The following is a 13,054-nucleotide window of genomic DNA, read 5'->3' on the forward strand; positions in this document are numbered from 1 at the left end:
CCAAATTTCACATGGACTTTTCAAACAAAACTGTCCATAATTCAGCAAATATCACTTAGTAAACACTGGTTGACTTCTATAGAAAGAAATTTAAATATGATACTGAAAATTGATTTGTTTCACAAACTCTGGAACTTGTACTTTGCACAGTGGTAATTTGTCTTTCTAGTAGTTCCTAAATCGTAGTAATAAACAAAGAGGATGGAAATTGTGTTTCTGAGGATGTCCTTTCATATCAGCAGGATATTTAATAGTGGAAGGGAATTGTGTTGTGTAAAGAATAAAGAAATAATGAACAGCATAATAGTTGTTAGATAGTCTATTGAAAAGGAAATAGGAAAAGCACTGAAAGGTGCCAGGAACACTGCTATATCCACCGAAACAAACAAGTTTTGACTTTTGGCATAGTATTTTTATTCAAATCATTGACGTTCTCATGGTCCAGCTTTCTCTACTGCTGCACTGAGGTATCAATTTTTATAAACTGCTAAAGGTTTTGAATTAGTGTATCATGGGTTCTTTCTCCACTGCCTAGCACTCATACTTGAAGCTACAACTTGTGTATTTTAGTGCTTTAAATTTTTTTAAGAATATTGTTTGTCTACAGGAATATTTTGAGGGATTCATTTCACTGAAGGATTGCGAAGATCCAAAAATGCTATTGCAGTTGTTCAACGGACAAATTCAAGCTTATTCAAGTACTTGGTCTAATTCAAACACAAGAAGAGATGTAGATCATGACACCAGATCAAGCATCAATGCAAAGACTTCTAGAGAAATGAAGCTTCATAAACTATCCCTCCTATTTCAAAGCTCAAAGCAAGAGGTGGTATCAGAGCTTGCTATGAGGTCACTTGATAGTGGGAATATAAATCAGGCTGTAAAAATTTGCAGGTAGGAATGTGGAAATTTTGACATGAAATTTATTTATTTATTGGTCTAATGAATTTTACCAAGAAATAGGAGTGGTGTTGGACATTCTGCTCTGATCAGTTTGCTGTTTATCTCATCTTCTCTTTGTACATTTATCTTAGTATTAGATGGATTTTTGGCTTCCATCAATCACTTGGGTATAGTCACAAAATACTAAATGTAGTTTGATAGAATTGTACAGCAGGGAAATAAGCCCTTTTAGCTTGCTTTATCCATAAGAATATGATACAGATCAATGCTAATCTAAATTTTTTGCATTATGCCATATCCTTCAGTGCTCTTCCTATTTAAGTACCTGGCCAAGTGCATTTTAACTGTTATAATTATATCTGCCTCTACCACCATTGGCAGTTCATATAAGATAACCATCACCATGAGTGTGTGTATATTTCCCTAGTCCCCAGATCTCCTTTAAATGTCTCTACTCTTACCTTAAACTGTGCCCTCTAGCTCAGGATTCACTTGCCCTAGGGAAAGGTCTGACTGTTTATTCTGTCTATGTCCCTCTGCAGTCACAGGGAAAAGTACAAATTCCTTAGTAATGGTGCTGGAATTTAACTCTGAACTCCAGAATAGCCTGAGCTGTAATAGCATCATTTTAATGGCTATGCTACCTTAGCACCCATGGTATATAAATATAGGTTTTATAAACCTAGGTTTAAAAGGTCACAAATCAGATTTCTACATTCCAATGAGAAAAACCGTAAAGGCTGGGATCAATCCTTTTAGCTACAACTTTCTATTCCTACCAGCATCTTGATCAATCTCTCCTACACTCTCTCCATTGCTGCCACATCTTTCCTGTAGTGTAACTATATACTGTACAGTACTACAAATGCAGTTTAACCAGTGTTTTGCATGCCTGCAACATGACATCCCAACTCTTATACTCTGTGCCTTAGCCTGTAAAGCATGCCAAATGCTGCTATCTTTATCTGAACGACCTGTATCACCACTTTCAGGAAGCTATGGACTTGCATTGTCATTGACCCTCTGTACGTCAACTCTCCTACAGTGTCCTACTTGGATTTAACTTCCCAAACTGCATTAGTTCACATTTGTCTAGATTAAATTCTGTCTTCCTGTTCTGCCCTACTTTCCAGTTGATTCCTCTATATCCTTAGACGTTCTTCTCCACTATCTACAGCATCAGGTTTTGTTCCATCTGCAGACTTGGTAATCAGTCAACCTGGTCTTATTATAAACAAGATTCCAGCAGCATGCAACTTGTTACAGACTTCCAGCCAGGAAAATGCACTCTATCTCTACCCTTTGCCTCGTATCTCTAAGCTAACTTTGGACCAGCCTACCATGTGGGGCCTTGTCAAAAGTCTTCCTGAAGTTCATTAAAACACAATTTGCCTCTGGACCTTCCAACCAAGGGAAATATCCCAGCATCCACACTGTCATACCTTTAATGGATGGTTAATTCATTAATTCAATTAAGTCATCTTATCATTCTTCTAAACCAGGGGATTTAGAGGAATATAGAAAATCAAGTTAAACTGGCAAATATTCAGCAGATCAGGTAGCATCCAGTAGAGCTAGTCTGATTCTGACGACAAATTTTCAGGTCAAAATTCTCTGTTTGCACATTTCCAGCATCCATAATACTTTGTGTATTTTGGTAATGTAGCCTAGTCTGGTCTATCTCTCCTCAGTTGGTTGATTCCTCACTGTTCCAGGAATCAGCTTTGTATATTTCCATTTTAGGCAAGTGCATTATTCCTTGGATTAGGTCACCAATACTGTTTTTTCTATTGTTCTTCAATTCTTTTGGTTTTATTAATGCTGTTCCCACATTTAACTCTATGATTCATATATAGAACTATTCAAAATCATTCTGAATATCAGTATTTCTCAGTCTTCCAGAATTTAAATAGTAGCTTGCACAATCTGTTGACTTTTGAAAAGTATTATTTTTAGTCAGGTGGATTAGTGAAGAAATGGTAGAAGGTATGATTTTGTTAGAAAAGTGTAATTAACAGTGCAAATATTTTATTTTCTCACTTATTTCCTTTTCTATTTTAGTGAACTTTATAAAGAGCACAAATCTGTTCAGACTGGCCAAGTATTATTTCATGTGGCACAGAAAATGTGTCACATGTTGGAAGCAAATGTTCCGATGATAGTTCCAACTGGAATGAACTTGCCTGCTGTTATTTATGAATTAGCTTGCCAAGCTGTCACTATTTGCAGCACAGGTAGTTTCTTACTGAAAAGTTGCACTTCACCTATATTGGGATCTAATTTTCATATTTAAGTTGCATTTGTCTTTTGAATTTCTTCTACTTTATTTTCTGGGTATATGAGGATTAAATACATTGTTTTTCTTCTGATTTAGTAGAGGAAATTATGAAACTTTGAAAATAGTTTTAAAAATTTTGTAGCAAGTGCTATTGTGTAAATTTATTTCAGGAATGGAAACTTGCAATATTGCTAAAACTAGGGATTATTAATGATGTTATGGATATAAAAATCAGTTTATTTCATTTTTTGTAATGTTCAAGGCCACTGCCTCTATTTTAATAGGCAAACGAGAGAAATAATTTGATGATTGTGACATAGAGGAGATTTAGTATTATCATTTGTAATGGTAGTGACTATATTTTGCCATTTAATACAAACAATCCTTAATGTTAATATATTTTGACATTTTAATCTTGGACATTTTTCAAAGAATCTCCACCACATCTTAATTTTCTTTGTATTTAGTGAAATATTTTTAGCATTCCCAGTTGTAAATAAATTAAGAAATTGTGGAGAAGAAACAAAATCCTCTGCCTCTGCTGTTGAAAATAAAAATTAAATTCAGTGTCTGTTTGGCACCAAAGTTAATTGTAAAGTGATGTAAAGCAAGTGAAGTTCTGTGGTATTTTATCCCAGACATACCAGAAAAATTAATTCTGCCCCAGTTAAGTAGCAATGAATTATTTCATATTGCAGTATTATTTTAGAAACTGAACCTCAACATAGATTATTTTAAGCATGTGTGGGATTATTTTACCCAAATTGTGGCTGTACTTTGAAAGATACCAGCAGTAAAAATGAATCGGTAAATAAAGCTAGTTGAATGAGTCGGTACCTTTACTGGATGCAGTGGTTGGCTGAAGTTGTTCTCTCTGGAGAGGTGATTTAAAGAAGTCACAATTGTAAATTAAAGGGAGGGAAAATTAAGTATGACATGAAGAATTTTCTTTAAATGTAGTGTGAGATTGGAGTCTAGAATGCCTGCAAACTTCATGGGCACTGTTGTGACCTTCAAGAGGGAATTAGATTTTAAAAAATGGAGGAGGTGGAAAAAAAATGGAAAGCTACACAAATAGACCAGATGGACTGCACCCCAAAGTTCTGAAAAAGGAGGCTGTGGAAATTGTAGTAATGATCTTTCAAAAATCACTAGATTCTGGCATGGACTGGAAAATTGCAAGTGTCAGTTCCTTCTTCAAAAGGGGAGGAAGGCAGAAGAAAGGAAATTATAGGGCAGTTAGTCTAACCTCATTGGTTAGGAAGATGTTGGAGTCATTTGTTAATGGTGAGGTCTTGGGGTACTTGACGGCACATGATAAAATATGCCAAAGTCAGCATTGTTTCCTTAGGAAATCTTGCCTGACAAATCTGTTGGAATTAGTTGAGGAAATATCATGCAAGATAGACAAAGAAGAATTGGTGGATGTTGTGTATTTTGGATTTTTAGAAGGCTTTTGACAAGGTGCTGCTCATGAGGCTATTTAACAAGATAGGAGCCCATGGTATTATAGGAAAGATACTAGCATGCCAGGAAGTAAATAGTGGGAATAAAGGGGGCCTTTCCTTCTTGGCTGCTAGTGACTAGTGGTGTTCTGTGGTAGTCTTTTTCCACTTTACGTCAGTGATTTGGATGATGGAATTAATGGCTTTGTGGCCAGGTTTGTGGAAAATACAAATATATGTGGAGGGATGGGTAGTGTTGAGGAAGCAGGGAGAATTGGGAAAATGAGCAAAGAAGTGGTAGAAAGAATACAGTGTAGGGAACTGTATGGTCAGGCACTTTGGTAGAAGGTACAAAACTAAACGTTTGAGGCTTCGTCACTAAATATATTTAAGAAACAGATAGGTTTTTACATAGTAAGGGAATTAAGGGTTATGGGGAAAAGGCAGGTGGTTGGAGCTGAGTTTACAGACAGATCAGCCATGATCTTATTGAATGGCAGGGCAGACTCGATGGGCCTGATTGCCTACTCCTCCTCCTATTTCTTATGTTCTTATGTACTATTTTCTAAATGGGCAGAAAATTCAAAAATCCAAGGTGCAAAGGGTCTTGGGAGTCCTTGTGCAGGATTCCCTAAAGGCTGAGTTGGTGATGAGGAAGGCAAATGCAATATGAGCATTCCTTTCAAGAGGACTAGAAAATAAAAGCAAGGATGTAATGCTGAGTCTTTATAAGGCACTAGTGAGGCCTTACTTGGAGTATTATGAGCTGTTTTTGGGCCCCTTATCTGAGAAAGGATATGTTGAAGTTCGAAAGGGTTCAGAGGAGATTCATGAGAATGATTCTGGGTATGAAAGGGTTATCATATGAAGAGCGTTTATTGGCTCTGGATGTGTCCTCATTGGAATTTAGAAACCTATTGAATGTTGAAAGGCCTAGATAGAGTGGATGTGGAGGATGTTTCCTATAGTGGGGGAAGCCTAGGACTAGAGGACACAACCTCAGTAGAGAGATGTCTATTTAGAACAAAAATGAGGAATTTCTCTGCCCAGAGCTGGTGAATCTGTGGAATTTGTTGCTACAGGCTGCTGTGGAAGCCATGTCTTTGAGTATATAAGGCAAAGCTTGAATGGTTCTTGATTAGTGCATGAAAGGTTATGGGGAGAAGGTAGGTGAATAAGGTTGACAGGGAAAATGGATCGGCCATGATGAAAATGGCGGTGTAGACTCCATGGGCCACATGGCTTAATATTGCTCCTATATAGTCTTATGAATATAAAGTTTGTGGTGAAGCTAAAGAATTATAGAAGAGAACTGGTATGAATATGATGGGCTGAATGACTACCTCCTGTGTTGTAACTAATATTTTAAACAAATTTTTGCTATTGTGTAGTGGTGTTAGGCCTAATTGTCTTTTTCTTCATGCTTGCCCAAAATTAGGATTTCAAAGCCGTCTTAAAATATAATATGCATGAAACTTGATCAAACCCTCTCGTGTTTACCACATAAAAAAAGTTTGCATTATAAGTCTACCTTCAACTTCTATGTAACATTTTTGATAGAAATGTTATTAAAAATTGAAGTGCAGTGCTTCTATATTTGGTTTTACAGACCTTGTACTTGACTGTGAAGAGTTGTGTAAAAGCACACGTGCTGCTCTGGAAGTGTACCAACAATGCGTAATTGATGATTACGGATTTGAAACAAAAGTAAGGTTTGACCTTTGTTGCTTATATGAAGGGATTATTTACAATTGCAAAATTGTTTTCTGTGCATGTTTCCTATCTTTCTGCTGCAGTGCACATTACAATTTTACAAAGAAAAACGTGGCAAAACCAAAATCACACATGCTCTCAGCTCAGTTAGGGTAATGCTAGAATCTTTGTAACACTGATCAACATGCATACATTTTTATGAAATGTAATAGGTTTTAACCTGCAACACTGAGAACACTAAACTATGATGTCAGCTATTGCTGACTTGTAGCATATTGTGGTCTGGAGGCAATATAATTTCACCTCGGCAAAGGAATAATCTTTCATATATCGTGATGTAATACTCTTGTCCTAATGTGCTACTTTGGGAGGATTGTGCTATTAGGATGAACAATGATTAAAGAACCTTTCAGCTAATCAGACATTGAAAATAATTAGTGTAGATGGCATAAGTGCTGTATAATCTAATGTAAATAAGTCTTATTTGGGCGTGAAGAAAATGTATTTTGATGCTGTATGATTCTAAAAATATTATTTGTAATTAATTCTTCCGATTGACTTGTATGAAAAGTTGTAATGAGCTGTGTACTGTAGAAATACAAATATCTGCAGGATATCATTTTATTAATGGTTGTTTGAAGTCAATTAGTTTTAAAACACTTGGAGTATGAATACCTATATGTAAAACAACTGCAGAACTGATAGGTTACTCTTTCTATTTTGGGATACAGGTATGCCTCTGATAACAACTGTGGTACCTTTCCTAGTAATGTTTTAGAGACTTGCCAGATATTGGTGTAACTCCTGACAAGGATACATCATTATTTGTTGAGGCTTTTTCATGAATTTGGTTTACTTTTGGATTTCAAGATTTTTTTTTGGGGGGGGGGGGGGTTTGTTCAATAGTTCCATTTAATATCAGAAAATGTCTACAATATAAAACCTGATATTCTTGCTCTTTGCAGACATACACAAAACAGAAGCATACCCCAAAGAATGAGTGACAGTAAAAACGATAGAACCCCAAAGTCCCCCCACTCCTCCCTCCCACGCACAAGCAGCAGCAAGCATCGACCTTCCCCCACTTACAACAGCAAAAAGCATCAGCACGTACCACCTACCAAGTAAGCAATAGCCAAGCCCCCAAGAGAGAGACTCTGATCTGCAGTATAGCAAAAAGTAACTGTTCACCATTTCAACACTTACTGGGGGGCAGAATTATGAAATGTATCTTTATATGTAAGATTTTATTAAGTCATTATATAGTTTTTGTTTACGTTGAATGCAAATTGTTAAGTTTATAACCTGAATAATTATCATTTTAAAGGTGTCATCTTTGGAAACTAACAAAGATCCTTATGATGAATGGACTTTTGAAGATTTCTTCAAAGAGGACGGCATTGTGCTCGATCGAGCATCAGTAATGCCTGTAATGTATGAACTTGCAACTGCCTTGGTACCATTGTCTCCAGGTATACCAATTGTAGCCGGTTACATTTTATGCCTGATTTGGTGTTTTATTTATCTACAGGTCCTGTCCAGAATATGGCAGGGTCCCAATCTTTTGAATTGCTCATAACATGAAAAGTTCTCTGGGAACAGTGTTCCCATGTGTCAGCAGCTACCTGCAGCCCATCAGCGGCCAGAAAATCCGTACCACCTGTCTCACAAATACTTGTCCATATGTAGGAATGTACAGTACATAACTTAGGTGATTGTAAACTTATTTTTTTACTGTAATATATTTTGTTGGTTCATTACTTCATTGGAAATGATATAGCAACTTCTTGTGAAGGGTATGAGCACGAATACCCCATTTAGCACCATGTGCCTACTCCACTGTTTTAAAGGATCATTTCAGATCACATTCTGCACAAGCCTCACAATCCTTTATTGCCTTAATATCTAAAACTTCAGTCCTAAACAAACTAAGGAACTGATTTTCCTTTTTTCTTTTTTCAATCTTTTTATTAAATTTCATATATAAAAAAAAAACAACACAAAATAATGAATAGATTACAGATTCAATAAACTTGAGATTACATTAGTAATAGGATAATAATATCCTATTAAAACATCCATCAACAAAAGGTGCATAAATCAATCAAGTCTATGTAAATATATATGAAAAACAAAAATAATCGTCGAAAAAAGAGAAAAAAAAAATTGAAATTATATATGAGAAAAAATATATAATGAAAAAGAAATACTAAACTAACACTAACATGGGCAATAATAACACTTTATAAATATATAAAGGTGTCAAGAAAAGAACTCCAGAACTCCATACCTGAACAAGTATAAGTAGAGAAAAGGATCTGAAATAAGCCAAATTAATTCATATGAAAGTGTCGAATAAATGGTCCCCAGGTTTCTTCAAATTTAATTGAAGAATCAAAGATAGTGCTTCTGATTTTTTCCAAACTCAAATAAGAAATAGTTTGGGAGAACCACTGAAATGTAGTAGGAGGATTTACTTCTTTCCAGTTTTGTAATATAGACCTTCTGGCAATTAATGTTACAAAGGCAATCATTCGTCTGATTGAAGGGGAAAGTTGATTGCCATCTTCATTTGGTATACCGAAAATTGCAGTAATAAAATGGGGTTGTAAATCGATATTCCATACTGAGGAAATGACATCAAAAATGTCCTTCCAATAGTTATGTAAAGTGGGACATGTCCAAAACATGTGAGTCAATGAAGCCACTTCTAAGTGACATCTGTCACATTGAGGATTGATATGCGAATAAAATCGGGCAAGTTTATCTTTAGACATATAAGCTCTATGTACAATTTTAAATTGTATTAAAGCATGTTTAGCACAAATAGAGGAGGAATTAACCATTTGTAAAATTTTTTCCCATTTATCTGTTGATATATTACATCGAAGTTCTTTTTCCCATTCTTGTCTAATTCTATCCGATATTTCTGGCTGTATCTTCATAATCATGTTATAAATAAAAGCTACTAATCCCTTCTGACAAGGATTAAAAGTAAAAATCAAATCTGAAAAATCCGATGGAGTTGAATTAGGAAAAGATGGAAGAATTTTATGTAAGAAATTTCTAATTTGTAAGTATCTAAAAAAATTAGATTTAGGTAATTCAAATTTGTTGGATAGTTGATCAAAAGACATCAAAGTACCTTCAAAAAAAAGATCACGAAAACATTTTATACCTTTCCTTTTCCATATACTAAAAGCTTGATCTGTCAATGAAGGTTTAAAAAAAAAATTACATAAAATAGGGCTGTCCAAAGCAAAGTTTTTCAGATTAAAGAATTTGCGAAATTGAAACCAAATTCGTAGTGTATGTTTAACAACAGGGTTAGATATCTGTTTATTGAATTTGGCTAAATCAATAGGAAGAAAAGAACCAAGAACGGAAAATATAGAATATCCCTTAACCTCACTACATTCCAAATTTACCCACTGTGGGCACACAGGTGAATCCAAATCTAGTTTCCAGTACATTAGGTTACGAATATTATTCGCCCAATAATAAAATCTAAAGTTAGGTAAAGCTAGACCACCATCTTTTTTAGACTTTTGTAATTGCCTTTTGCTTAACCTAGGATTTTTATTTTGCCAAACAAATGAGGAAATCTTTGAATCAATATTATCAAAAAAAGATTTAGGAATAAAAATTGGTAAAGCTTGGAATAAATATAAAAATTTCGGTAAAATCATCATTTTAATAGCATTAATCCGACCAACTAATGATAAAAATAAGGGAGACCATCTAGTAGTAAGTTGCTGAATTTGATGAAGCATAGGTAAAAAATTCAGTCCAAATAAATCTTTATATTTCTTGGTGATTTTTATACCTAAATAGATAAAGTTATCAGTAACAACTTTAAATGGCATCCTATCACTCAATAAAGTTTGCGCATTTAAAGGGAATAACTCACTCTTATCTAAGTTTAACTTATAACCAGAAAAACTACCAAATTGAGCCAACAAGGATAAAATAGCAGGAATAGACCTACTAGGATTAGAAATATATAACAACAAATCATCAGCATAAAGCGATAATTTGTATAACTTCTCATTACGGGTAATACCAAAAATATTAGGAGACTCACGAATAGCAATAGCTAAAGGTTCTAATGCAATATTAAATAATAAAGGACTTAAAGGACAACCTTGTCTCGTACCACGAGATAATTGAAAAAAAGAGGACCTATAATTATTTGTAAGAACAGAAGCAACAGGTTTATAATATATTAATTTAATCCATGATATAAAATTAGGACTAAAATTAAAGTTTCTCAATGCATTAAATAAATATGTCCATTCAACTCTATCAAAGGCTTTTTCAGCATCTAATGAGATAACACATTCTGGGGTTGTAGGTGATGAAGTATAAATTATGTTAATCAATTTTCTAATATTAAAAAAGGAATATCGATTCCTAATAAAACCAGTTTGATCTTCTGAAATAATCTGTGGTAATACCTTTTCTAATCTAATGGCTAAAATTTTTGTAAGAATCTTAGAGTCTACATTTAATAATGATATAGGGCGATAAGATGCACATAAGGTAGGATCTTTATCTTTTTTAAGAATTAAAGAGATAGTAGCTTCATAAAACGATTGAGGTAATCTCTTCTTAACAAACGCATCATTAAAGATTTCACATAGCCAAGGAGAAAGCAATAAAGAAAAAGTTTTAAAAAATTCTACAATAAAACCATCAGGACCAGGAGCTTTCCCTGAATTCATTGATGAGATAGCCTCTCTTATTTCATCCATAGAAATAGGAGCATCAAGCAAGCTACAATCTTCATCTATCAGTTTAGAAATATTCAAATTATTAAAAAAATTATCCATCGTAAACCGGTCACCGTCAAATTCTGATTGATATAAAGATTTATAAAAATCTTGAAAAGTGTTATTGATTTCTTTATAATCAGTAGTTAAATTACCGTCTTGTTTACGAATTTTAATAATTTGTCGCTTAGTCGAAATAGCTTTTAATTGATTAGCTAACAATTTACCAGTTCGATCACTATGAATATAAAATTGAGCCCTAGTCTTAATTAATTGATTCTCAATTGAAGAAGATAATAATAAACTATGTTCCATTTGAAGCTCAACTCTCTTCTTATAAAGTTCTTTGGTAGGAGTAACGGAATAAATCTTATCAATTTCTTTAATTTTATCCACCAATAAAGCTATATCTGAATATCTTTGTTTTCTTTTACCAGCGGAATATGAAATAATTTGTCCACGAATAAAAGCCTTGAAAGAGTCCCAAAGTATTCCTTTATCAATCTCTTCATTATAGTTTGTTGAAAAAAATAAGTCAATTTGTTGTTTTATGAAGGTAATAAATTCTGGATCTTGAAGTAAAGTAGCATTAAGTCTCCAAGATCTAGTATTGATAGAAGAATCCGAAATCTTGATAGATAACTTCAAAGGCGCATGATCCGAAATAGCAATAGAATCGTATTTACAATCAATAACATCTGTTAATAAACGATGATCAATAAGAAAGTAATCAATTCTAGAATAACTATGATATACATGTGAAAAAAATGAAAATTCTTTACCTTTAGGGTTCAAAAACCGCCATATTTCAGTAATTCCAGAATCAACCATAAAAGAATTAATAAGTAAAGCTGATCTATTCGGAAGAGTTCGAATAGGTTTAGATCTATCCATCGAAGGATTCAAACAACAATTAAAGTCTCCACCCATAATCAACATATATTCATTCAAATTAGGAAGAGAAGTAAATAAACGTTTAAAAAATTCAGGACAATCAAAGTTTGGAGCATAAATATTAACTAAAACAACTTTCCGATTAAAAAGTGAACCAGTTATCAACAAAAATCTACCCTGTGGATCAGAAATAATTTCATAATGTGTAAACGAAATTGAGGCGTCTATAAAAATAGACACACCCCTAATTTTAGCGGTACAATTTGAGTGAAATTGTTGACCTTTCCAGAACCTAAAAAAACGTTGATTATCCTCCCTCCTAATGTGGGTCTCCTGTGCAAAAATAATATTAGCGTTCAATCTATGGAATACTTTAAATATTTTTTTACGTTTAATCGGATGATTTAAACCATTAGTATTCCACGAGATAAAGTTAATAGATTTATCCATCATACCAATATTAATTGTGTGTATCATAAAAGGTTAAAAAGACACATGACCCACAATTTAGGAAGAAGGAAAATTGATTCAGGAGCAACCGGAGATCCTGACACCTCAACAATATTAACAATTTAAAGTCAGCCCATAAACTAAAAGCAAAAAAATAAAAAGCAAAAGCATGAAAAAAGATCCCTCCCCCCTCCCCCCACCCTTTGAAAGAAAGCCAAGCGGCAGGCGCATAAACTAATACTAATATTACCCCCATTTCAAGATGGCAGCTCCATAAGAAAATTTTTTAAGAAAAAACTATATAACACCCCAATTAAAATATAGAGTTGCAAAAAAAAAAATATATATATATATATATACCTACATATATATATATATATACATACACATACACATACACACCCATATCAGACAAATCAAAAAAAAACTAAAATAGTAAAACCAGAAAGATCATTAATAAAAAAAAATGCACATTAAAGTTTAAAAATGTGATACACCTTTAAAAAAGAAATTCCATATTCAGATACCAAGATGACGTTTCACAAGCCAAGACTTATGGGAAGAAGAAACGACATTTTGAGAAAGCCATATTACAAAAT

The 13,054-nt window shown here is 33.8% G+C and overlaps 1 protein-coding gene across 1 annotated transcript in view; it reads left to right on the plus strand.

The window, feature by feature from the left end:
- kntc1 (kinetochore associated 1) overlaps positions 1-13,054 on the plus strand; it is a 162,983-nt gene that overhangs the window by 64,278 nt on the left and 85,651 nt on the right. Inside the window, exons 33-36 of the mRNA XM_059988223.1 lie at positions 608-894; positions 2,965-3,137; positions 6,236-6,333; positions 7,667-7,811. Of these exons, the coding sequence (XP_059844206.1) occupies positions 608-894; positions 2,965-3,137; positions 6,236-6,333; positions 7,667-7,811 (703 nt within the window). The remainder of the gene's footprint in view (positions 1-607; positions 895-2,964; positions 3,138-6,235; positions 6,334-7,666; positions 7,812-13,054) is intronic.

The sequence above is a fragment of the Hypanus sabinus genome, chromosome 13 (assembly GCF_030144855.1).
Source record: "Hypanus sabinus isolate sHypSab1 chromosome 13, sHypSab1.hap1, whole genome shotgun sequence".
Lineage (NCBI taxonomy): Eukaryota > Metazoa > Chordata > Chondrichthyes > Myliobatiformes > Dasyatidae > Hypanus > Hypanus sabinus.